We start from the raw sequence: 25,312 nt of genomic DNA on the forward strand, positions 1-25,312 counted from the left end.
GCTCACCATACCCAACATTTATGCTAAGTTTGGGCGAAATCGGTGATATGAGCTGTATCGCATGTTGCATGGTTCTGCCCTGTTCTCTCACGGGCACACTCTTAAATATTGTGATCAGATAAGGTCCCCATGTATCATTAAAATTTCTGCTTGCTTTTCCACAACCAACAATGACGATTGAAGAGAAAGAAAGTGAAAATTAGCTCGAAAACGTCAAAAGCATCCTGTAAATGTTTCTGATTTTTATTTGCGTTCTAATTAATTTTCACTGAGTATGTTTACAAAACCTGTCTTTCTTTTAATTTGTTTTTACCTGAAATTTAATTAGACAGAAGTTATTTATTCGATAACCTCACTAAAATCTCAATGTGTTATATAAATTAAAACTTTTTTTCTGGCGACTGACAATGTGAACTCTTTAAAAAAGGGAGCAAAATTTGAAAATCGCAGTTCATAGTTTATCAATAACTAAGAGATATCGTGTGTGCAAAATATAGTTTATTTGCAAAATAAACTTGTATCTTGTTGAATATTGTGATAGGGTTTCTCCAAAACTCAAGGAAGAAGTATGACGGGAAAATTATACGTGTTTCTGATCGAAAATCAAGTAATAAGTTTGTTTTAAATTTTAACTGAAGTAATTTAAGGTTTGGAAGCTTGTTGAGAATTCGCGTACGGTTATTGTTACCATGGTAGCATAACGTCAGCGTACAATACATTTGTGTAAGATGCATAAATTATGCATGTCGGTGTTCGTCAGAAAATCTCGAGATCGGGAATACTCTTTTTTCGACAACGCTAAAAAGTCATAATCCCAGCTATGTTTTCAACAGATCCATGACTTGTTTTCAATACTTTGGTATTGTGTTGGTGGCTTTTCTGAGTCTTCCTGAAGTACGTGTTTCAGGAGGTATGTATACTTATAAATAATTCTTCATTTCTAGGTGTATGGGTTTCGTTGCTTTCGAAGTTTCATTCTTGTTCGAATTCACTCCCAATGCTTGTTGCATTTTTTTCAAACAATCCTCTTATTGATATCGAAACAGAAATTTAAACTTCAATAAACTCTTTTCTCGTTTACAGGCGTAAAATATGAAAAAAAAACCGGCTGAACGACAACACATATAAAATCCAGGCAAACGTTTTTTAAACAACTTTTATGACAAGATATCATAAGAATCATATTTTTTTACATCTTGTTTGTTATTTTCGAGCACCGTCAAGATCACTTGATTTAATTCAACAATTAAAATAATCCAAATTAAACATGCGAGAAGTATAATATACGCCTTCAAACATAGAACCAGCGACTTTGGACGATAAATTATGAATGCAAAAATTGAAAACTTTTGTAAGAGAAACAATTTGCTTTTAATTCAATGCATTGTTAATTATTTATCGTAATCGAGAATTGCAAACAGCATATCAAAACTCAGTTAGACCGAACTTATTTTGTTTTTCTTCTGGTGTAAACTTAGAAGGAATACAGGAAGCTACATCGCGGAGAACAGCAAACTTGTCTAGCAACGAAAATTTGTATCGCGACAGACAGACAGACAGATTGGAAAATCACCTACACTCTATTTCTCCGCATTGTTTATTCGTTTTCCACAGAGTTTCTTTTGTCTATAAAAGATCGTCATGATCGTCAGCGAAACAATTGGAACAGTTTTGGTCTATTAGTGGTTTTCACTGTCACGCCGCAAAAAAATAAATCCAAAACTATTGAGTCAAAACAATTAAGAATATTACAATAATAAAGTATTTTTCGTTTGTCTCACGACGTAGTCACGTGTGATGGAGATCGCGACATTTCGGCTGCACACTGCTAGTCTTCATCAGGCGATAAGGTCGACTGGTTGTGCGTGAACTTATAAAGCACGCTGCTGCGCTGTGATTGGTTGGTTTTCAACAGGTGCATTTCGATCCTCGCTGTTTCTGTGTCCTGTTTTTCCCTCAGCGGTCCGCTGTCGCACAGTTCTCCTTTTCATGTATTATGATCAGCCTTGCATTCTTGGTTGTTATTTTAGCTTTTATGCGCGTCTCTGTCCTCTTATTGTATTTGGTTGTTTGTTGTATAGAACCATGTCATACAAAAAAGATCTTTGTAAAGCCAGTTGAAGACAAAGCACTTATAAATCACGTGATAAGTACCCCGACAGTGACGTCAGAGGAAGTATGCAAGATAAACTGTTTCTTAGAAGCCAAGTGCGAGTCATACAACTTTGGTCCAAAGAAGGACGGTGATCACATGTGTGAGCTGAGCGACTCTGACGCCATCAGAGATCCACTGGACTGGATAACAAAACAAGGATTTCTTTATGCTGAAACCGAGGTAAGGAAATTTAAACAATTCTCCAAAACGTCCTATCATTGGTCAAAGTCGATCAGTGGCACGATGCTGCTTTATTTATCTTGGTGGAGAGCAATGACGATTCCTTATGGTTGATAAGTGACATTTTTAACGCGGAAAATGGCAGAGCTATTTCTTCAGAGTTCTGGTAATCGGAACGAATTTCACTGCCTTCGTCAGATCCTTTTGGACATATTTTTTAATCCGCTGACTAGTACATAGTACATAGCGCAAAAATTACAAGGCAGTAATCGAGGGCGAGAAGCCGTCTTACACTGCGCATGCATTATTTCTTTCTTTCTTCGATTTCTGGCTTTTTTGAGATCCAAATCGAAATGCGCGCCACCCTCCCACCAAAACAACAACAAAAACAAAATCGATGAACAGTACGAATCCTCGAATGATAAATAAAACCTTGAAATAAATTTTAAGGCGTAGAGGTAAACGCTGTATTCAATTTTAGCGAGATGTTATGAACACGTGTGCGTTAAAAATAATTATGTAATCCAACGTTTCTTTATTCCAAAAGTCTGACTTTTCAAATCATTTGCGCGGTAAAGAGGAATAAAATGATTACTTGTGGAGTACAAAAATCGTGGGATATTTGTACTTGTTTTGCGCGTTGTTTGTACTTTTTGCAAAGTAAGCAAAGATGGACACTGTTAATATTGGTGCATTACAGTACTGACCGCCTTTTGTATCACCTTACAGAATCCCTGTGCAAAAGCTCAGTGTCCCGTGAATGCCCGTTGCCACTCAGACTTTGAAAATGACACGTACGTATGCACATGCCTGCCAGGATTCACTGGAAGTAACTGCGAAGGTAACTTGATTTATTAAATTTTATTCTAAATATTACTTGGATTGCTTGAGCCACAGAAACTAGACAGACCCTGTATAATGTTGAAGGCTTATCAGTTCTGTCTGTAGCAGGCTAGTTTCTGTTGTGGCCAAGTAGAAGACAAGTCTACTGGTCAAAATATTACTCATTAGATCCCTATTTTTATTACATCTCCTTTAGGGAAAAGGTAAGGTCAGACGCAACTACTAGCACCCTAATTTTTGTGCGACATGTGGGCTCCTACATTACTGCATTTGCTATTTGTTGATACCTTGTCAAAGTAAGTTACTTCAACACAAAGCTACTCTATTTAAGCAGCAACATATTTCTATTGTTAGATGTCGACGAATGCGCAGAAGGTCTACACGAGTGTCACAGCGATGCCGCGTGTCACAATACCGAGGGCTCGTACGACTGTATCAACAAATCAGGACTCTCTGTAAACGGATCTGTACCCGAAGGCAAGTATCATTTTGTTACAGAGATTTTGATGCAAATTTTACTTAAAATCTAAAACGTCTTGGTAAGTTGATTTGCCAACGACCCCCACGCTATTGCATCTGCCAGTACACCACGTTTAACGCACATGTATGCGGAGCAAAAAGCTCAACCACCATCTTCGAGCACTTCACCTATAAATCCGAGAACGTGGTGTGCTGCATCTCGTACTGTCGATGCCCGAAGCTACACATCGGGGAAACAGGACGCACTTTATGCGAACGATTCTACAAACACCTTAGCTTCGTAGCGTGAAAAAGAGCACACCCGGTTTTCTAATGGCGGGACACTGAAATTTTCCAGGAGACACTCCCACAGACATCGCGATGACAGGATTAAAGATGTGTTTTAGATCCGGAACGCGAAGGAAAAAATTGAAATGGAAAACATTTCAAGACTTGGCAAAACGCAGGCAATTTGCTTAAAAATGTTAAAAAATGCATCTGGCTTCCGAGCGCTTGCACCTTTTAAAATATACGGTCGCATATACAATTCTCTAACGTTTTCACACTGAAGAAAGGCTATGCCGGAATCTTTTATGTTTGTGACGTACACAAAATGACACTTTCGTCACTTTTTTCAGTTTTTGTTTTAATGATATTATTAACATTTTTGTTGCCAGTTTGTTGCCATCCATTTGGTGACAAGATTTCCTCTTCGACACGTAGATCTGAGAAGAAAATTACCTACTTTAAATTTCGGAACCTAAAACGTACTTATATACATTTCGCCGATAAAATGTTAAAAAATAAGACTTAAGGTAAAAGCTGTTAAAATTGATGCTAAACGTTTTGATGATGATGATCGAACAGATCGCAAACGTTTAGCATCAATTTTAACAGCTTTTACCTTAAGTTATATTTTTTAAAACGTTCTTGTTACCATACTTTCACGTGCTTATTTGTTTTTAGTGATTGGATGTTTCGAGACACCTAAAGGCTTGCTGCCAGAGACACTCGGCGACTTCAGACATGAGGCACAAACGGATCCTGCCCAAGCCCTTTCGAAGTGTAGTGAGCTGACACGCAACAAAGGTTACCACGTATTCGGTCTTGGTTTTGGCGGATTGTGTCTGTCAGGAGTAGATGCTCAAAACAGATACTATATAAACGGGACTGCTTCTAGTAACGTTAACTGTACGAATGTTATGGGAAAGGGCCCACGCAGTATTGTTTACACACTTGGTAAGGAAGCCACAATTTTTGTTTAACAACCTTAGATTTAAAAATTAAAATTTCGAATTGTTTCCGAGATTTTCCGAGGTCTGCCTCCTGCCAGTTGGGATTTTTAGCCTTGTTATGTTTATTTAAGATTATTTGTTTCCTCTGTTTCAGTGGCATGCCTGCAAACTAGCTATCTCGTTGAGATATGAAGCTAAGTGCATGACGACTATAAACATATATTTAATTTTTAAACATATATTTAAGTTGTTCCGGCTATTCTAAATGAAGAGCAGCTAAACTAGTATGGCAATCCGGCTCAATCACGTGAGTCTTCTCGGGTAGACTCGATAAACCGTTGGTCCCGTCTCCTGTATCTTCAGTGTTATGGTCAGCAGGAGACGTTAAAGATCCTACACAGTGATTGTAAAGAGTAGGGCAAGAAGTTTCCGGTGTTGTGGTCTGGTCGTTGCCTGATGTACTGTCTGGGTTGGGGTGGGAATACTCAGAGACATAAGCTGATTGAAGCTACTCTAGAAATCCGAGGGAAAACGTACAGTGTTATCAGTTCAGTTCAGTGAGCGAATACGTGGAAAGGAAGTTATATTTTTCCAGGTCCTAAGTTGCTATTCTGTCCAAAAAAGATATATGTTTTAGTAATATTCTTTTTTTCTGTCACAGACCCACTTCCTGAGTTTGAACCCGTCGGATGCTTCAAAGACATAAACTCTGCTCGGGCCTTGCCGGATCAATACGCCAATTTCCGAATGTTTATCGACTGGAACAACTTGAACGCTACCATACGCCAGTGCGCGCTGGTTGCTCGAGATACAGGCTACGAGTACTTTGCTGTGCAGTATTACGCCGAATGCTGGTCCTCTTTTGATGCTGCAAACACATATGACAGACATGGTAAACAGACAAAACAGGACAAATGCTGGGCCTTTGTTGGAGGGGAGGGTACCAACTATGTTTATCGATTTCCTTAAAGCTGATTTCCAGTCCGCACTGCGCATTCTCGGGGTTTCTTTTAATTTTTTTTTTTTGAATTCGTTGATACGTTACACTTCGGTAAAAGCGTACTTGAAGTTTTTTAGTCCACCATTAATTACAGGTAGTTTCGTTCAGGAATACTCGATGGTGAATTTGACCCGGAATTTTTATTTTTGCTAGTAAACATTGATTTCCTTCGTGTGAGACTCACGTAAACATTGCAGACCGAGATTGCGAAGAACGGACTGGAAATCGTCTTTAATTACGTAGAAAGGAGAATACAAACCAGTTGTACCTCTGTTTCTTTTCTTAGTTTGGGAGTGGTTGTTGGGAAGTGGAAGGTTTGAGAGGGGTGGAGAGAGGCGGGATTGGTAAGGTGCATGGGTAGGGGGTGTTGGGAGCTGGTACAGTGTCATCTTTCGTCTGTGTCATTTCAGTGTCGTGTTGCGTTCGTTTATTTAGCGCTTCCTGTCAGTTACATGTATTTGCTTCGAGTTTTGATTGGTTCACTTGATTGTTTACGCCCTTTGTGATTGGTCAGAGTGATTACTTTGGTTTTGGTTTTACGTCACTCAATTGAAAACTGCTTTATAGCGGAGCAACAACAACAACAACAACAACAAACTGCACAGCATGACATGACATAATCGGCTTTTCACGGCTGTAATGCAGTGAGAATTTCTTGGCACCCACGTGATTACGTAAAAAAAACCACTTGCTTTTCTCGCACAATTAGAAGTTGAATTCTATGCTTAGCGGATGGTTGTTGTTTTAAAAATAGTTACCGTATTTTTTTAAATAAACGCCAGGTCTCGAATAAACGCCGGGTTTCCAATGAAATCGAAGAGTTGTAAATAACCCATTCAAGCATTTATTTAAGGCATTCAAAGCTGTATTTGTAATGGAAGTCTGTCAAAGTAATGTATAGAACCGTCGTTTAATAAACTCTGAGCTGCAATGAACTCTAGGAGTCAAATAAACGCCGGGTGCACCAGGCCAAGTTGAGAATAATCGAGAAAATACAGTACTTCAATTTCTCAATAAAAGTTAACGGTAAAAATAAGCGACGTTTCGACCGATCTTCGGTCATTATCAAGCTAAGTGTAAGAAATAAAATTTGCATAAAGATATATTTAGCTACAAAGAGGTAAAAATGTGTGAGAAATATTAATAATACAAACAGTCGAACCTCTCCTTACTGAGTTATATAATAAGGGACTGTTCACTTGGTTCGGGAGAAACCAAAATTCATGTAATGCCTACATCTGTAAAACGGACATCTCCTTAATGTAGACACCCAGTGCAGAACTGCCCCTTTGTTATCCCTTTTATAGAGGATTGATTGTACCTTATTACATGTAAATAAAATTCTGATAAAAAGGATGCACAAACCATTGATCGTAAATATAGATAACAACACCCCACGATTGGGTGCTTTCTAGTATTGGACAAGGGTAAAGATTTTATAACAATCTTTTACACTTAAACATGGCTCAAACTTAGTTACGTATTCGAAGCCGTATACTAGTAGATCTTAGTTGCTTACTTACCAGATTGTAAACAATAACTACAAATAGTTGTAAAAATAAACAGTATACTAAAACAGTTTGAACAGTAACTTCAACATTCACCCTAACGACAGTGCCCTTTGCAGGGAAGCTTGGAGAAGAGTTGAATGTATGAATTGGTGTACAGACGGGACAAAAATATCGTGGGCACTGTAGAAAGTGGCTGTATAGGGGAGGGAGGCCTGTCGTTAGTGGTTGTTTGACTGTATAATTATTAAATCGGGATGCTGTAAAAACACACTGCTTCTCCTTGCGTCCGAAAACAGTGATGTACAATAGCAAAGGACAATAACACGATAAGACAATAATTATCTTTGTAGGGGAAAAATAGAATAAATAAAAGCATAAAGGTAAACACCCTAATATTGGTTTTCTTTTATTATTCACGAACGCGCCTTTGTAATAAATTTGACTTAAAACCAAACTTAAAACCAAGTGACTGACTGACGGTCTGACTGACGAACTGACTGACTGACTGACTGAAGGACTGACTGACTGACTGACTAACTGACGCAGTGACTGACTAACTGACTGACTGACGGACTGACTGACTGATGGACTGACTGACTGAAGGACTGACTGACTGACTTACTGAGTGAGTGACGGACTGACTGACTGACTGACTGACTGACTTCTGACTGCTTACCTGCCTGACTTATCGTGAATAAATGACTGCCTGATTGAATAATTGCCTCACTGATTGACTGGCTAGCTGGTTGGCTGACTGACTGACTGACTGTCTGACTGACTGATTGGTAGCTTGAATGAACTGACTGACTGACTGACTGGCTGAATTTATTGGCTAGCTGATTAATCTATTCCGTGGGTGACTGACTGACTTGTTGACCGACTGAAAAACTGACTGACTGAACGACTGACTGCTTGCGTGGCTGAGGGACCGAAGAAGGTGCAGAAAGGACTGACTGACTGGCTTTTAAAGCAATAAGACTACTCGCCCTCGTCCTCTATAAACCTAACACAAGTTTAATTACCATAGTTTTAAACCCTTCAAGTCACTCTTTCCTGCTCGTTGCACGAGCGTCAACAGGTGCAACCTTAATAGGTTTCAGTTACGTTTCAATTCAATAGAAGTGAATTTTTATGCAAGAGCTCTACTAAAACAGTAATGTAGCGATGCCAGTTCCAGCCATAAAACCTGGAACTCGCTCTATATCTAAGACAAATATTCAATCAAAATCCTTTGGAATTTTTTTTAGCAGTTTTAAGCTTCTAAACGGCCATATCTTGAAGCTTTTTTGCAAAAATTGCGTGATCTGTCACGGTGCTATCATGGGTGATAGCTGAGCCAATGACACATGACAGTGTTACAAATACTGTTGTTGTAAAAGGGTTATTTGACCCTGAAAACAGTGGTTAACTTTGATACATGAAATGTAGTTACGATGGGCCAAATTCCGACATTGACGCCTTTTCATCGTTCTGGATGAATCTTTGATACACTTAGTTTAAATTATACGCGGTTAAGTGACATTTTTGGAACATGGCTGAGGCGAAAGACGTCGACGCCATCGACGACATTGTTGAGATGGTCACAGCAATGACGGCACTCGGTCTTTCGACCAAAGGACTTCGTACACTGGACGAGATGAAGGACAGGGTGAAAGAGACGCTTAAAATGTCAGAAAAAAAGAAATCCAGTTGGACGGCAAAGGAGGTGAGGTTTTGTCGGGCCGTGTGCTCGTAGCGTCAATTTCGCAAAATCAATCTACCTTGACGAGTGACTTTATAAAATTTGCAAAGTCGAGATCCGGTATAATGTCTTTGGTGGGTATAAAATGGCAATCAACCAGTCACTAACTGATATTTTGTGGCAGTTTTGGTTCATATAAAGGCGTTATTTCAGCTTCACGGCAGGGGAAATTTTATATTTAAATAGCATCGAGAAATGATAAGCCTGTTTCTGACGAACGGCCGAGAATGTTCGATTGGGTGTTCCATGTCCAAGTGCGAGCCCGAGACCCTGTAGCTATCAGTGTAACTTTTGTCACTACTGTGTTTCTGGCTATTTCACAATAAAATAATCTTGTCATTTTCCTGGACGACTGGATATCAATTAATGAACATAAGAATATACAAGGAAAATGTTTATAACTAGAAGAAATTAAATGGAGTTCGTGATATTAAATTATGGTATCAATTTTACTCCTCCATATAAACAGAGGTCGATTCTCGAGGCGGAAATGAATTTTGCAAGTGTCATTATAGAATAGAATTGAGAATCTGCTTTAATTCTTCTTTTCATCGAGGAAAAATACGGCTGTCACAAAACATTGTCGCCTAAAACAGACTTAGTGTTCCTCGTTTTCTCAGAAAAGCGACCACGATTTCTGTGAATAAATAATGAACTGTCTCGAGTAACCCCCAGCGTCACGTCAAATTAACTCTAATCAACCGTGGAATTTTTATGGTAACATTTATTTAAGAACTTTTTAAAAAACGACAGCGAAAACGAAAGGTTTAGTTAAACTAAAGGGTAATTTCGCACGTGCTTTATACATACTGGTGCAACTCTTAGCCGTCTTTCTCAAAACAGCTACGTGAAATCGTCATGCAAATTCTGCATAATTTTGAAATCGAGAACCACTGGGGTTGAAATTTCATTTTTTGTTTGGAATTGATGTTTTTACATATCCTGACGAATAGTTTCAACATATTGATAGACACACTGAACATATCGTGGTTGTTTAAGCTCCCCAATATAACTGTGCACACTAAATAACGTCTGTTTGATGGAGATAACTCACTATGAAACTAAATTATACGTCGACAACAACTTGACGGCCGATTTACATATTCCCTACACACCGTATCGCGTGACGTTCTTATAAGATTGTACTTCAATCCAAGTGCACTGTCACGGACACAAAGTTAATTTACGTTAGTTAACGTTCATATTCTGGACTGGATCTAAACCCACCCAAAAAAGGGTCTAAGGTATGAAATCAGACCTTTTGGGTATTTTTAACACGTTAACTCTTGCTACATCTTCCTATGTTCAGGCCTTTTCTGTGTTGACTGAGGCTAAGGAGGAAGATGAGAGAAAAAGAGCCACATTGCATCAATTCTACGAAAATGCCGAAGTTTGTTTGAACACGATGGATGACAAAGTGCGAAGCCTTTTGGAGCAGAATATAGGAAACCTCAATGACAAAATCGCTATGAACAAACGGAACCTAAAACAGAAGGATTACATTGTCCTCGTTGCGGGTGAGTTATGAATAAAATACCATTTGTAGAAGAATGCTTCTTGACTACTGTAGGTCATTTTAGTGTCGCCTACATGGTGAGTCAGATTGATGTTGTGATGTCAACCAGCATACATTTCCCGGGTCCCAATTTAAAAAAAACTTGGCTTTGAAGGTTGACCGAATGTACTATTTTTAATACAGTGGAATCCCTATTCTTCGATCCCTCGATTTCTCTAACTTTCGGATAACTCGAACAAAAAATATTTTCCCTTTGATTTGCTTCACTAAATCAAAGAATGCAACTTAACCCCTGAGTTCTTAAAACTCCCCGATATTTAAACCAGTGCAGTTATCGTTTTTCTAGGAGGCCCGAGAAATTGGGATTCCACTTTAAACTAGTATACGGTTTTAAGTGCCAGAGTGTTGCAATGTCACATAAAAAAATTGTAACTGAATAAGATTACCTTAACAGGTGAGACAAGTTCTGGAAAGAGTACCTTGCTGAATCTGATTCTTGGAGAGCAACTTCTTCCTTACTCTATTCTCAGCACAACTTCCACTATCTGTGAGTTAAAATACGGAGAGACGCCCAAATTAGTGGCTCACTTTAAAGACAAGGATCCCAAAACAGGACTCACCGAGAAGACTGTCTTGCTTGGTCAGTCCATGGAAACCTCTCAACAAAGCTTCCTTCATGAGATCTCAAACTTTGTCCATGTTAAAACTAATCGAGAGAAGGGTTCAGATTACAAGAAGATTGAACTGTTTTGGCCACACAGTCTGCTGAAGGTTAGTGATGACTAAAGGCTTCACCTGAAGTATCCTCAATAGACAATTTTGCTTCTTGTTGGTGTTATAGACCATATTCGTATTCTCGTTATTGGACTGAAATTATTTTGCAATAGAGGCTAATGCGGGAATCTTTTCAAATGCAAATGACATAACCCGCATAACCCTCCATTGCAAGCTACAATTGCAATCCGTGCCATAATTCCTTGGGACACTCATTGAAACAACTATAGCGTGACATTCCGTTTCGAATTCTCAGAAATGGAGAAAGCCCTGCCCGCAAAACCAAACTTGCGAAATGGAAGGCAACGGAAGGCTTTGTTTTTTCAAGGTTCACAACATTATTATCGGGCAGGGAGGCAATTATTATATTTTTTACCCGAATCGTGGCGTGGATTGTTGTTCCAGTCCAATTCCTAAAAATACGAATATGGTCCATTGCAAGATGCACTGTCGTCTCTGCCATGTCAGTGGGCTAGACAATTGGCCAGCTGCACCTACCACTATAGTTATTAAAAAAGAGCTAATGATTGTTTTAAAAATTCATAGATTTTAATCACGACTTTGAAAAGAAAAGAGAGATTGCTGTAAAATATACTGAGAGCAAGGGGCGAAAATAATGTTTAATTACACTATGTAAGTGTAGAAATAATTAAACGTCTCTAGTTCTTTATATCTTTTTCATGTATCTTACATTTTCACCTTTTTAGCATGGAATCGTTATAGTGGACAGTCCTGGTGTTGGTGAATCCGCCATCATGGACGACATGGTTAAAGAATACCTTCCAGAGGCGTTTGCTTTCATCTACGTAATCAACAGTGTGAACGCCGGTGGAATACAGAAAGATAGAGTAGGTTATTTGGAATGCTGCATGCAGAAACAATAGTTGTAGAAAGAAACGCGAATTGTTGGTATCCCTTGTTATAGAGTGTTTAACGTGTGTACCTGACGATATCAATCTACAACAACATATTATTCAAATTTGGCTGAGGCACGCTGTGGTATTTTGGTGGGACGCAGTTGAAACAAAATACCCACAGCGAGTCGAAACGAAACTGGCATATCGTCTAGGCATACCCAAATTGTAGGATTAGCCTTCTAATTATCGTTACCAGATTTGGTTCAATTTCTTTCATCAATCGGCGACGTTAAGTTCAAATGAACTGAAAAATGTTCCAAGCTTTCCTCCTCAACGTCGTGATTTTGCACTCCCTGTTGAGATTGTTTATAGTTTAATAATAAACAGCAGTTCCCATTTTCTTTACGTAACGGCCTCCTTCCTGTCTCTATCGGTAAATTTGTCCAAAACATCGTAGTACAGGAGGCTGGAACTGCCTAGACTGTGTGGCAGGCGTTCAAAGGGGATGGAGATGGGAAAACGAAAAGCGGCGATGGTAGTTCCAAAATTTCCAATAACGTCCTTTCCTACAGGAACCCATAACCCCGTTGGAAAAAGGATGAAATGAAAATCATGAGGGTAGAGTTTTTTGCAAGCGAAAAATGTATCCTCTCTTCGGTTTGCCTTTAGGTAGAAAAACTCATTGAACATGCCAGAATGGTTTCTCTCGACCAGCAGAGGGAATCATCATCAACTCGAGCTTTGTTTGTGTGCAACAAGTGGGACCAAGTGCCACCAGGAGAGGCTAATGAGGTTAAGAATTACATCATTAAAAAGCTTACACAGTGCTGGCCCAGTTTGGATCCAGATTCCCAGATCATTTACATGTCATCGACTAACGCCAGTGAGGCACAAGGTCATGGAATAATCACCAACGAATTTGCTGGCCTAATGAATGGTATCAAGTCCATGGTTTTAAAAAGTATTGAAGCAAGGCTACAGACTCAGTGGAGGTGATTTATTTTACTTATTAGGTCCAATTAATTTGAAAACCCCTGTCTGTGTAATGCCTAAATAATAACTGTAGTATTATGCGCCGTTAGGGAAATAACCTTATGTAAGGTAATCTGGAACCCAGAGTCCATGGTCTTTGGAGTGCAAAATCTAAGTCCAACAGACGTGTTTAAAAGTATGAATTCAGGTTGCTGCTGTAATCCAGCTATCAAACCGAATCGTAGCTTTTATTTGAAAAGTATTTTTTAGATACTAGAATTGTATGATCTTAAAGGACCATAGGCAGCCACACCTTTGCTTTTGTTTACATACGAAAGTTTCAGTACTGTATTTTACACGGATTGTGTCTAAATAAAAGAGTTCACTGTGGAAATGTTAGAGGTAGTTAAACAGACTTCCAGTAAGACAATTAACAGCAATGCAATAAGAACTCGTTTCACCATCCACTTTCCATAGTTTCGATGGCATTGAAAATGGCGGAGGCTGACTAGGGTCCTCTAAATCCGATCTGAATTGGGAATTCCGAAATCAAGTGATTAAAATTGGACTCTGTATTGTGGCTATTGAATACAAGACCTCATAAGGTTACCTTTAACATAAGGGTACAAGAGTAAATATGTTGCAGCCAAATAGGTAGCTACTGAGTGCATTATTGAATACTAGAAAGTAAGTAATATAAGTTTCTGTTTTTAGGTGGCTTGATTACCTCCTATCTCGCATGGCATACCATAGCAAAGCGTTCATTCATAATTCTCGCAACGATCGTGCAAACGTCATCGAGAGAATGATGTTTATCACTGAACGGCTCCTGACGATTGAAAGACAACAGAGCTCAGTTAACAAGGAGCTGCAGGAGTATCTGGAGAACGAAACAGACAACGCCGTTAGCACACTGTCCAAGTACCTGAAATCTTCTGAAGTTGTGGAGCGGTTTACATCGTGGACGTTAGATGATGTCCCAAACACTGAAGAAAGTTGGGAGGTGACCAAAAGTTACATCCAAAAAGCACTGATGAAGCGACTTCAGGACGTGATCGCCGCGTGGGAAGAAGAACACCATGTCTTTGCTGATGCTCGCACTTCTCTGATCCAGTACTTTCAAGAACGGTTTAACTTTGTTGAGGGCCAGCTTCGAAATCTGGAGAGCTCCGTTTTAGCAGAAGATGCTGCAAATCCTGCAAGTGGCCCTCTGGCTGCAGAGAACTTTAGCGTGGCCGAAAGAGTTATCATTGGTGTCACAAGCCCCATTTGGGTTCCAGTCGGCCTGGTTGTCCTGATAGTCAGTGTCCCTGTGGTTGGTGCTATGGCAGTTAAAGAGATATGGGAAGATTGGAACAAGACAAGACAGTACGAAAAGGACAAATGTGGGTTCATGGCGAAGGCGTCCAAAGAATATCTAACTGAAGCAGCTGAGGAACAAAATCTGAGGTCGTACGTGGTGGAGCAACTGAAAGAGTCTCAAGTTTGTCTCAAGCAGGTTGTAGCTCGTATCCCTGAGCTCATCGAGGCTGACAAAATGCTATGTCAGCAGCTGAGGGATGAGAATCGATCACAGAAAGAAATAGAAGATTTCTATAAACCTTTGTACCAGAGAAGTTTGGAGCTGAGGGAACGCATGGCCATGTTCGGCATCGAAGATGTACGCACCATGGACATCAATTGCAGCGATTTGGAATGGAACGACGATAGAAGTTCACTCCTTGGAACAGGTGCTTTTGCTAATGTCTATCGAGGAACGTTAAAGCAACGAGAAGGAGAGCAAGCCGTGGCTTTGAAAGTCTGGAAAGAGGAACTAAACGACTCTAACGCAAGCGTTTTTCTTGCTGAAACGGAGACATTGAGGTAAATTTTGTCACTACATTTTGCGAGACAAAAAAGGTGTTCGCCTTTATAGAAAAACTCTAAACCTGAAAAGATAAACTTGCCGTTTTTAGTAACAATGAGAAATGCTGTAGGATGAGTTTTAAATAAGACTGTACTGAAAGCGTTTTCGGAATCACGGTTTTCCAAAATCGTTTTAATCGTTTCTGCATTTGAAAACGATGAAAAGTGGAACGATCACCTATAAAAAATCTTACATTTTATGGATTTATTTATACAATTAACGAAGTATTGTTTTAATACAGGCTTTGATTTGTACTAATCTCTTCTTTTTGCAGAAAGTTGAATTATCCCTTCATTGTTAAGTTTTACGGGGCAGCACTGTTAAATGAAGGGGATCGGGTGAGGGCGATACTGGTAATGGAGCTGTGCAAGGAAAGCTTGATGAATCACATTTTTCAGAATTCTAAGAATATACCTGCAGTGCCATCCTCGATACCTCCAACCGACAGCAATACAATCCGATGGGCGAAAGACATCGCTAATGGCCTGGAATTTGTGCACAAACAGGGGTTCGTTCACAGGGACTTCAAGCTGGAAAACATATTGGTAAGATGTATCATTTTTGGTGTGTTTGGCTAATTTCAGCCTGAATCAGTGGAGAGTGATGGGTCAGTTCTGTTAAGTATTTCTTCAATTTAATTTCATTGAGAAACTCAACCTTAGGCTTGACAGCTCTAAACAACAACTTTCAAGATGGCGGTTTCCAAACACACACACTAAAACGAGGCTCGCATAATTACGAAGCGCGCCAACTGATGTGCATACATTACAAGTGCACACCCTTAATTTACGCTTCAAGTGCTTATAACTCAAAAACGAGACCAGTGACCCCCTTTTTTATTATTGAATAATGATCAGCATGTTAATATTCAACTTTTTGCAAAAAATTATCCAGAGTGGTTTTAGAGCCACCATAAATTTTCGAAAATTTAAAATGGCTCTGAAATTGCTTCGGAGAATTTTTTTTATCTTGCAAAAAGTTGTATCTTAACATGCTGATCATTACTCAATAATAAAAAATGGGGTCACCGGACTCGTTTTTGAGTTATAAGCGCTTAAAGGGAAAATTCAGGGTGTCTTTAACAGGTTATACTGTTGCTATGGTAACCAATGACGTCATGCAAATTACCCCAACTTGTTCAGGAATGATTGGACATTTGTTTGACATCATTATTATAGCAGCAACTGTTAAAGATTTGTAGTACTGACCTATCAAATTATAAGAGCTAAAAAGTGCATTTCAGGCTTGAGGTTGAAGTACTATCTATCAATGTGATCGTGCATTCCTGTGTTATTTAATTACGCAAGACTAACAGTTTGCTTTAATTTTTGTATTCCTTTACAGATAACACACGACGGTGTTGTCAAGATCGCTGATGTTGGTGTATCTAAACAAGCAAACATGATCACCGGTACCATGGCCGGAACACCTGCCTACAACGCACCGGAAGTGATTCGGTCCAGTGTGTACGATAGCAAGGCGGATATATACAGCTTTGGCATCATGATGTGGGAGATGTGGTATGGTAAGAGGGCCTTACTTGATGTAGGAGGAGATTTGAATACATTTTTACAGGCAGTGGCTGGTGGTGTTAGACCTTCTCATGTTGAGGGCAGGAGGAAGCCTCCAGATGGCTTGCAACATTTGATGCAATGGTGCTGGGATGGCGAGGCAGACAAACGACCAACTGCTGCAATGTGTCACAATGAATTAACCAAGCTGTACCAGGACGCATAAAAGTCTATTGTGTTTGAGTTTGTGAATGTCAGAATGGTAATTCCAATGCAACTTGAATTATTAATTAGAATTTTTAACATTTTTAATCTCTAGGCCTATAATTATAATTGTCTATCTTACCTCATAGCTTACATGTGAACAATTGATACAAAACACACCAAATATCAACTTATATTTTTGTTGCTAGGAGAATCAGACAAAATTACTTTTATTGAGAATCTGCAGATGAATCCTCGGACAAACAGAGTGAAAAAACAAAAAGCCTTTTTGGAGCTTACACTAGTCAAGCTTAATTTGAAGCCCAGCTCACTTACTATTAGGGAATCGCGTTTTATTACCACCCTTAGGACCACAGTTTACCTAAACAAAGACATTATAGAATAGTGTTTGTATTTAGTTTTCACTGATCACTTCCTGTGCCGGTCAAGTGTCAATGAGGTAATCCTCGATGAAGGACAATCATGCGATAGCTAATAAATCCGACTTTTGTCAAAAATTAATGCCGCTCTAGATACAAAAGGGTAATATTTGACACATAAATAAGTCAAAATGGTATATAAGATAGAAGCAAATGTAGCTGAAAGATTCGTTTCTCACAAACTTTTGATCAACATTGGAGTCACGTCTTCTATTAGAGTGGTTTTACTAAGACCACAAAATAGTTTCCAAACGATTCGATACTACTAGAAACTAATGCCATTGTGTTCTTTTGTTTAGTTTGACTTTTTAGCACTAGTTGTCAGAGGTTGTTTTGCATTTTGAATAGCATCCCTTTACACGAGTATTTTGAATGTTAACTGGTTGGCTGACTGACTGACTGACTGACTGGCCAGCTGACTGACTGACTGGCTGGCTGGCTGGCCAACTGACTGACTGACTGACTGACTGACTGCCTGACTGTGAGGTTATAATTTAGTCCTCTAAACCTTCATTGAGATTTTTTCCAAACCTTGCCTATTAGATGTTTATGGTATTGGAACTTACATTTTGAAATAAAAATAACAGGCCCCCATACTCGTTTATGACCAGCTTTTTTTTTATAGATCTTTATAACTTCCTTATAACATAACTGATTATATTCTCGATTGCTTGCAAAGTAAACGTTTCCGACGACGGTTCCTTGTTATACACTGGAAATTGGTCAAGATTCATTGATTCATTTTACAAATAAAATTATTGTTCATCATAACCCACCCATTTTTTGCGCGCGCTCATTGGACAAGACGCATCATGTGGTACAAAATCGGACGACGGGTATTCGCGAATATACCCATTTGATTTGATATCGATCCGTCGCCCGATTTTGTAGGGAAGCACAAAACAAACGAATGAAGTCACCTTATTCAATTCTAACTTGTAATTAAATCGCAGAGCTTAAAATCACGTAAACCAATCAACTTACATTTGTTCAGTTTAACCACAGTTACGCCGGATTTATTACTCCAGGTTTTTTCTATAAATAAACTGGCGATAAAGCACGTTGTGAAAATCGGAGCGTTATACAATAAATAAACCCCTCTCTGGCTTGCTGTTTTATTGGAGGATGATGCCCTTGGCTGAAAGATTGTCCTGAAAATTTCACAGTTACCCTCGAAGCTTCGCTTCTCGGCCAACTGTTCATTTTTCGACAATCTTTCAGCCTCGGGCATTATCCTCTAATATACCAGCCGCCTGAAGAGGTTTATTTACTAAAAATCTGTAATTGCAGCACCAGCGGTTTGATATACAAACGAGGCGAAAGAGTCATTCTGCAACTTTGACATTGGCTTCGATGAAACATTCGTGCAAAATAAAATAAATGTCTGTGAGAAGGATTTTTCGTAAGAAAAATAGGAAAATGTAATATTTTGCCTATTTAAAAAATAGCTCGAATTCTGTTTTACAGATTTTATTTTAGTTTGCATGAATGTTTTATTAAAGCCATTTTTTTAATTTCCAAATTTTTGAGATGAGGGTCATATCTGTATATTTTGAGGAAAACATGACTAAGACTTCAAGTGCCCAGTCCCCTCTTTAATCACTCGGTCGCCTTTTGTTTGTTTATTAGCATTCTTATTCTTCAAAGGACGCATATGATGGTTGCACGATGTAAGAGGAAGTAATATGAGAATTATTTTACACAATAGTAAAAAGTTGCGCTTATTTGCCCCCTCAAAACTGTAGGAAGCCATCTAAGCATTCCGATGGCTATATTTCTTTTTACTCGTGAATGCATAATGAACGAGTATAGTGGGGAGGTTGAGCCATCCGTCCATCCTTCCATGAGCTATAGGATAAGTCGAGTTTTCTCTAATTTAAAAGCCAATATCTTACCACTAAAGTCTTTTCTTTACTACTCTGTTTTCTACTTTGGTTGTTCGATCGCAACACCATTCTCGTCCCCATAGCCCTTTTTGCTTCTCTTAGCCAGCAGGGCCTAGGCACGAGGAAACAAAGGGCTCTGGGGACAGAGAATTACCGAAAAAATTCGAATTTTTTTTATTGGCTGTTTGAAAACAAAGAAATCTTAAACGGAAGTCAAAATGTTCGAAAGGCTGATGGCGCGAAAATATGAACAGATGAAGACATGGAGGATATGGAAGACGATCCTGCCAAACAAACAGCGTCCAATTTTGACAACACTTGTCGCTGTTGTAATAAAACGGTTTTACTTAGAAACCATCCAGTTAATATTTTTGGCGAGAAAAGTAACAAAGAGCCAGAATTGCTAAAGGTGCTCGAGTTTTTAACTGGAAAAGAAGTCAAGTCTGACGATGGCTTTCCGAAATTATAAACTGTGCCAGCCGTGCTTTCGAAAGGTTAAGACAGTCATAGAATTTCGTTCTCTATCTTTGGCGTCACTTTCTAAACAGGAATTGTCGATTAAAGCAACTGGTATGAAAATAATGTGTGCCTCGCAACAAGTTGGAGACTCGCCTTCTTCAAGCCAGCAGACAAAAAAGAGTGCTATCTCAGTGAACCACGAAGGTGGTGATAGTGTGCGGATGTGTCTTTTCGCCAATGGAGGTCAGAATCACAAGTCACAAGTGCCTCCAGTGTGCTTTGGTTACGCAGTTTTGATGTATCAGAGAAATTCCAAGCTGGGTATGCTTCAGAAGTTGCTATCAATTTTGCTTGGGTCCGGTGGATGTAGTCGCAGGGTGAGTACACTCGTTTCAGTTTAATAAACTTTGCTAGCCAAATTTACCAGTAGCTTACAGGTATATTTAAAAAATAGAGGTTTTCTTTCGAATTTGAAAAAAAATGGGAGGATATCCGAGGCGAAGATGAGTTTAGCGGCCGGTATATGCGGACCCCCGAGGAAACAGCCTATTTTTTTTTTCATTCACCAGAAAAGAAAAAATGCGCGAATTTTTTATTTGTTATTTATTTGATTCGAAAAATGGTTCAATGGAATAACCAACTACACGGTAAAACCTTAACTATATTCCCCTTTTTTGTATTTTATTGAAAAGTATTGACATGCTTAATATCGCTTTGCTATTAGTATTATTATTATTTGTAAACCACTGGCATTCAAGGGATTTTTACATGAACATATGTTAGTTATGTATACAGATTACATAGATATTGTATAGAGGTGACTCTAATATAATGTTCCAGTTGTGAGTAGAAATCAAGATCGTTTGTAACCCTACAACATCAATACATTGCTATAGGTTTTTTATACATTGCTGTATAATGGCAGTCAGAAAAACAAAAATTCTACAAAGTTCTTACCTACATTTAACACTTGCAAAAAGGGTTAGGGATATAGGTAACTGAAATTTGTCAAATAAGTGGATGTACCTATTTTAATTACTCCACATCTTGAGGAAATTTCTTTCAATGGACAGTTTCATGTTTATTGACTCCTGTATGTTTAAATTAATTTAAAGTTTTGTTTTCAGATATTCACTTGCTTGAATGCTATTGAGTCACCTAATCTCAGAAGACATGGGTAAGAGCAATGGATCGAATTGGCAGTGGTTTGGTATCAAAAGTCCAAAAGCTAGTTCAAGAGGGCTTTGAATTATGTGTCAACTTTGACAACCTTGACTTCAAGATCGTAGCAAATCAGGTTCTCATGAATCACCGTAAGACAGATGTGCATTGGATTAACCAGTACATCACCTTTGACCGAGTGCCATCCACACATCTTGATGATCAGAAACCACTGGTTGATTTGAAAGAACTGCCTCTGACGAATACTTACTTAGTCAGGAGGAAGAAAAGAAGTTCAGAAGTAATATCACAGTGTTGGCCTCTAGAGTACTTACAAAGATGGTTCCATGTCAGACAATAATTTGCAGGCTAAATTTACAGTTGAAAGTTACCAATAAAAGCTTTTAAGGATTGGGATGGTCTGAGTGAATCCATGAAATAAAGATGATAAAATACAGTGTAACCTTAAAAAAGGAACATACTATTAATACTTTAGCAATAAAAACATACAACTAGTCATGTTGTCAGTTTCAAAATGGAGTGTTTTAATAAGCTATTCTATGTCCTCAAAGCATATTGTCTTTAGTTACAGCACTCTACTTTTTTAGATGTGCTTGAAGGTGGGAAAAGACAAAAGTAGAAAATTCATTTACAGCATGTAGTATTATAAATAAAAGTCATAACAACATTTTGTTTACAAAATTGATTCACTTACAGAACCTTATATATTAGTACTGTTGTCAATGGAAATAACTAAACACAGAAGCTAATTAATAAATACTTGCCACTCTACAATGAGATGTGCTTCATCAATTACGACAGCTTTCATATAACGCCTCACTTCTTCGCAATCCAACACTTTTCTCAATTTTCCAACAAATGCCTCCGGGTGGCCATAAATTATTCGATACTTTGATTGCTTGATGTCGTTGATTTCAACCTTACTTAGCGACTCGGTATTACGAACCATTAGACAGGTGACATTTAAATCATTGAGCTTCACTGTTTGGTCTCGCATTAATGCATTTAGTGGCGAAACAACCAAAACTATGGTTTCTCCAAGCCAGGAGTCAAAAACAAAGGGCAATAACTGGAAAATTAACGACTTGCCAAAGCCTGTCGGTAAAATAACAAGAATGTCTTTCTTTAGAAGAACAATGTTCCGTATTGCCTCTTTCTGTTCAACACGGAGGAAAATATTTTCCAAACTGAGACCACTAAGCGCCCGTGACAAAGACTCCTCGAATCGTGGCTCGACGGCCGCCATGATAATCGCATACAGTCTATAGACACCTCACGACTGCATACATAAAGACCGAAAGTCCTAGAATCTAGGACTGGAAAATTCTCTGTCCCCAGAGCCCTTTGTTTCCTCGTGCCTAGGCCCTGCCGGCTAAGAGAAACAAAAAGGGCTATGGGGACGAGAATGTCGCAACACATGGTTTACCAGGCTTTTATTCAACCGAGAAGACCTGGATGCTAAACTAATTTGCATTTGGTGTTACGGCGAATAATAAAAACACTGGGTAGGAAAAACTTTTACTGTTGCTAGGAGATTTCGGTTTTTGGCCAATCACTAAACCGAAGAAACAATGGGAATTGTTTTTCAATTTCGTGTTGAGCTCGTAAGATCAACGAGCACTCTCAATCCCCTAGTGAGGAATGAAAAAGGCGACAAACTTGAGCCTTTCCCCACATGGAAGAAGAAAGGTTTGGCAACCGGAAATGAATTTTGGTTTATTTTGTAGGTGTTCGCAACTCAACGGTGGAAAAGAAATGTAAATTTCGGATAGTTTTGTGGTCGTTGTCGTTATTTTTGAAGGCTTTCGCTATGGAGTAAGCTGGGGTTGTCCTAAATTGCATAAACAAGCAACGAGTGACTTTTTACCGGTGCAGCATGAACGGGAAAACACAGGTGTTGAACTCTATGCGTGTGTTTGTGTGGTCACAACTTACAAATATGAATATTCAAATCTATTCACTGATTGTTGTTGTGAATATTTAAGCTTCGAAAAATCGGCTTTTATGACTGAGTTTTTGAAATAAAATAAATAAGAAAAATTTCCGCATAGGGTGAGTTAGTTTTTACGCAGGTTTTTTGACGAATTTAAGCTTGTAAGAGCACTTTGTTTAATGTTTTCGACTCGTATATATAATACAATTATTTACATGCGGCGTGCAATTTATTATCGTCGGAGAATCCACTACTGTTTCTGGAATGTAGCCGATAAAACTTTATTTTCTCCACTCACTACTTCTCTCAACATATAACGTCAGATTATGACAGTAAAATAAAGAAAAGTAGTATGAGCAGGCAAGCCCGTATTATTTCAATTTAATTCAAAGGTAATGTTAATAGTTCTTAACTCCAATTCATAGTCGCAAAATCGGGTAAACCCATGTTCACCTCATCCCTGTGTGAATGAATGGTTTCCTTTGTATAACCCCCAGGTGGGCCACCTTTACATTCCTTATAAGGAAAATGGCCACCTTTGGATCTTACGAGCTTCACACGAATGAAGGGATTATTTTCCTACCCATGGTATTATACACATAGTCCCAAATGCAAATTAGCTTAGTGGTCCACATGTAGGAATACCTACCCCCAAAGGCATGAAATGGTGCTTTTTTCGGGGAGTGGCCAGGGGCACTCCAAATGCAAATTAGTTTAGCATTCAGGTCTCCTCGGTTGAATAAAAGCCTGGTTACCCATGTATTGTGATCGAACAACGAAAGAACTAAACAGAGTAGTAAAGAAAAGACTTTAGTGGTAAGATATTAGCTTTTAACTTTGAAAAACTCCACTTATCCTATAGCTCATGATCCTTCCATCCATGTGTTGTAAACATTATGCAAATTAGGTATGCTCACGGGCGCTTTCTAAATTTCTTTTCCCTCGGCTGTGAATTAAAATACAGCTTTACAACGGTATCTGTTCAAAGAAATAAGTGTAGAAAATACTTTACCCCTGTAAATGAGAAACAATCGTTTCCCAAACGATGAAATATTGTCTTTTCTTTAGTAATCGCGACCATTCGGAAACGATGACCAGTGACTTTATGTATATGTTATTAAAAGACTGGGAAGGTTAAGCACGACACAATTTATTATAGGATAATCAGTAAAAGAGTAACGAAACTCTATACAAGACAGATATGTATATAATATCCGTGGAAAAAAATAAGAAGAAAAAAAGAATTTTAGCTACAGGGTATGAGAGTTGATGCCGGGTCGCACGCTTAAAAACGCAGAGCTGTACCTGTCCACTGAGCCATCGGTTTACAGCAATTAAAATTATGAAAAAAGTAATTCTTATACCTAAGCGACCTGTTATGTGTTCACCCTCTTTTAATAAAGTTGATTATTATTAATAATCCCTATAATGAATATTTTCCATCGATAGTATGCTGTTCAAAGGAACGATTCAAATATATCTAACGCATTCACGAGTAGGTCATAGACCTCTTTGATTTCTTTTTGGTCAAACATTGCGTGATCTGTCATGTTATTGTCATGGCGACGGATCAACCAATAGCCTCCAAGGCGTTTCAAATACCGTATTTGTGAAAAATTGTATGACCTGTCTTCAATTTCCTCACGCGGAAAAACGAGACATCTGCACGCAGGCTATGGCACAGGCAGACCACCCTATGTGTTCGTAGTTAATTATTGTTGTTGACATGAGACGAACAAAAGAAATTTTGAAATCTATAAGGGCTACTGAAATAAAGCTCTGGAAATTAAATATCTAAACTACATTTCGCTCTAAATATCTCGATGAAGTTGAATGAAACGTTTATCGACTCAATTGTTGCATTTCTTCGCCTGCGCGGGCCGTTTTAAGCGCCTTTTTAACTGATTTAGCCGGCCGAAGGTCGGTAATAGAGAAAGAGGAGACAAGGCTTGCAAGTCGGCGGCCGACAGCAGCGACCTCCTCTACTTTAAACCAGAATTAACGCCAAACTTCTGAAAATATCACCTATCTGACGACGGCTATCGATCGGTGAATTTGAACTTCATCCCTCCAACAATTTCCGAGAAAATCCACGCTGAAATCATGCATACGGCTTGCTGACTATGATCGGTGCTCGACTTAGCGACCAGAGAAATAACATCATCGGCCAGCCGTTTCAAATTCACCAATCAGGTTTTGAGCCGCGGCGGGCTGCCGCGAAATGCCAAGCGCTTATTGGTGAATTTGAAACGGCCGGCCGATGATGTTATTTCTCTGGTCGCTGAGTTGAGCACCGATCATAGTCAGCAAGCCGTATGCATGATTTCAGCGTGGATTTTCTCGGAAATTGTTGGAGGGATGAAGTTCAAATTCGGCGAAGAGATAGAGCAACAACTCACCGATCGATAGCCGTCGTCAGATAGGTGATATTTTCAGAAGTTTGGCGTTAATTCTGGTTTGAAGTGGAGGAGGTCGCTGCTGTCGGCCGCCGACTTGCAAGCCTTGTCTCCTCTTTCTCTATTACCGACCTTCGGCCGGCTAAATCAGT

At 38.9% G+C, this 25,312-nt stretch overlaps 3 protein-coding genes and 1 pseudogene across 4 annotated transcripts in view; 3 read left to right on the plus strand and 1 right to left on the minus strand.

Moving 5' to 3' along the window:
* Nucleotides 1-25,312, minus strand: part of LOC144662526 (uncharacterized) — a 379,417-nt pseudogene that overhangs the window by 45,589 nt on the left and 308,516 nt on the right. The gene's annotated exons all lie outside the window — the stretch shown is intronic.
* Nucleotides 781-6,113, plus strand: LOC144662603 (uncharacterized). The gene is made up of 6 exons (XM_078523448.1): nucleotides 781-910; nucleotides 2,082-2,335; nucleotides 3,065-3,176; nucleotides 3,533-3,655; nucleotides 4,604-4,876; nucleotides 5,534-6,113. Exons 1-6 carry the CDS (start codon nucleotides 838-840, stop codon nucleotides 5,839-5,841), a joined length of 1,143 nt encoding a protein of 380 aa, XP_078379574.1. The 5' UTR covers nucleotides 781-837; the 3' UTR covers nucleotides 5,842-6,113.
* Nucleotides 8,761-17,904, plus strand: LOC144662541 (uncharacterized). Its single transcript, XM_078523370.1, has 8 exons — nucleotides 8,761-9,088; nucleotides 10,434-10,641; nucleotides 11,095-11,411; nucleotides 12,122-12,262; nucleotides 12,941-13,263; nucleotides 13,958-15,106; nucleotides 15,424-15,694; nucleotides 16,494-17,904. Exons 1-8 carry the CDS (start codon nucleotides 8,915-8,917, stop codon nucleotides 16,884-16,886), a joined length of 2,976 nt encoding a protein of 991 aa, XP_078379496.1. The 5' UTR covers nucleotides 8,761-8,914; the 3' UTR covers nucleotides 16,887-17,904.
* Nucleotides 19,250-21,827, plus strand: LOC144662469 (uncharacterized). Its single transcript, XM_078523280.1, has 2 exons — nucleotides 19,250-20,026; nucleotides 20,777-21,827. Exons 1-2 carry the CDS (start codon nucleotides 19,640-19,642, stop codon nucleotides 20,828-20,830), a joined length of 441 nt encoding a protein of 146 aa, XP_078379406.1. The 5' UTR covers nucleotides 19,250-19,639; the 3' UTR covers nucleotides 20,831-21,827.

The sequence above is a fragment of the Oculina patagonica genome, chromosome 8 (genome assembly GCF_052425735.1).
Source record: "Oculina patagonica isolate OP01 chromosome 8, crgOcupat, whole genome shotgun sequence".
Lineage (NCBI taxonomy): Eukaryota > Metazoa > Cnidaria > Anthozoa > Scleractinia > Oculinidae > Oculina > Oculina patagonica.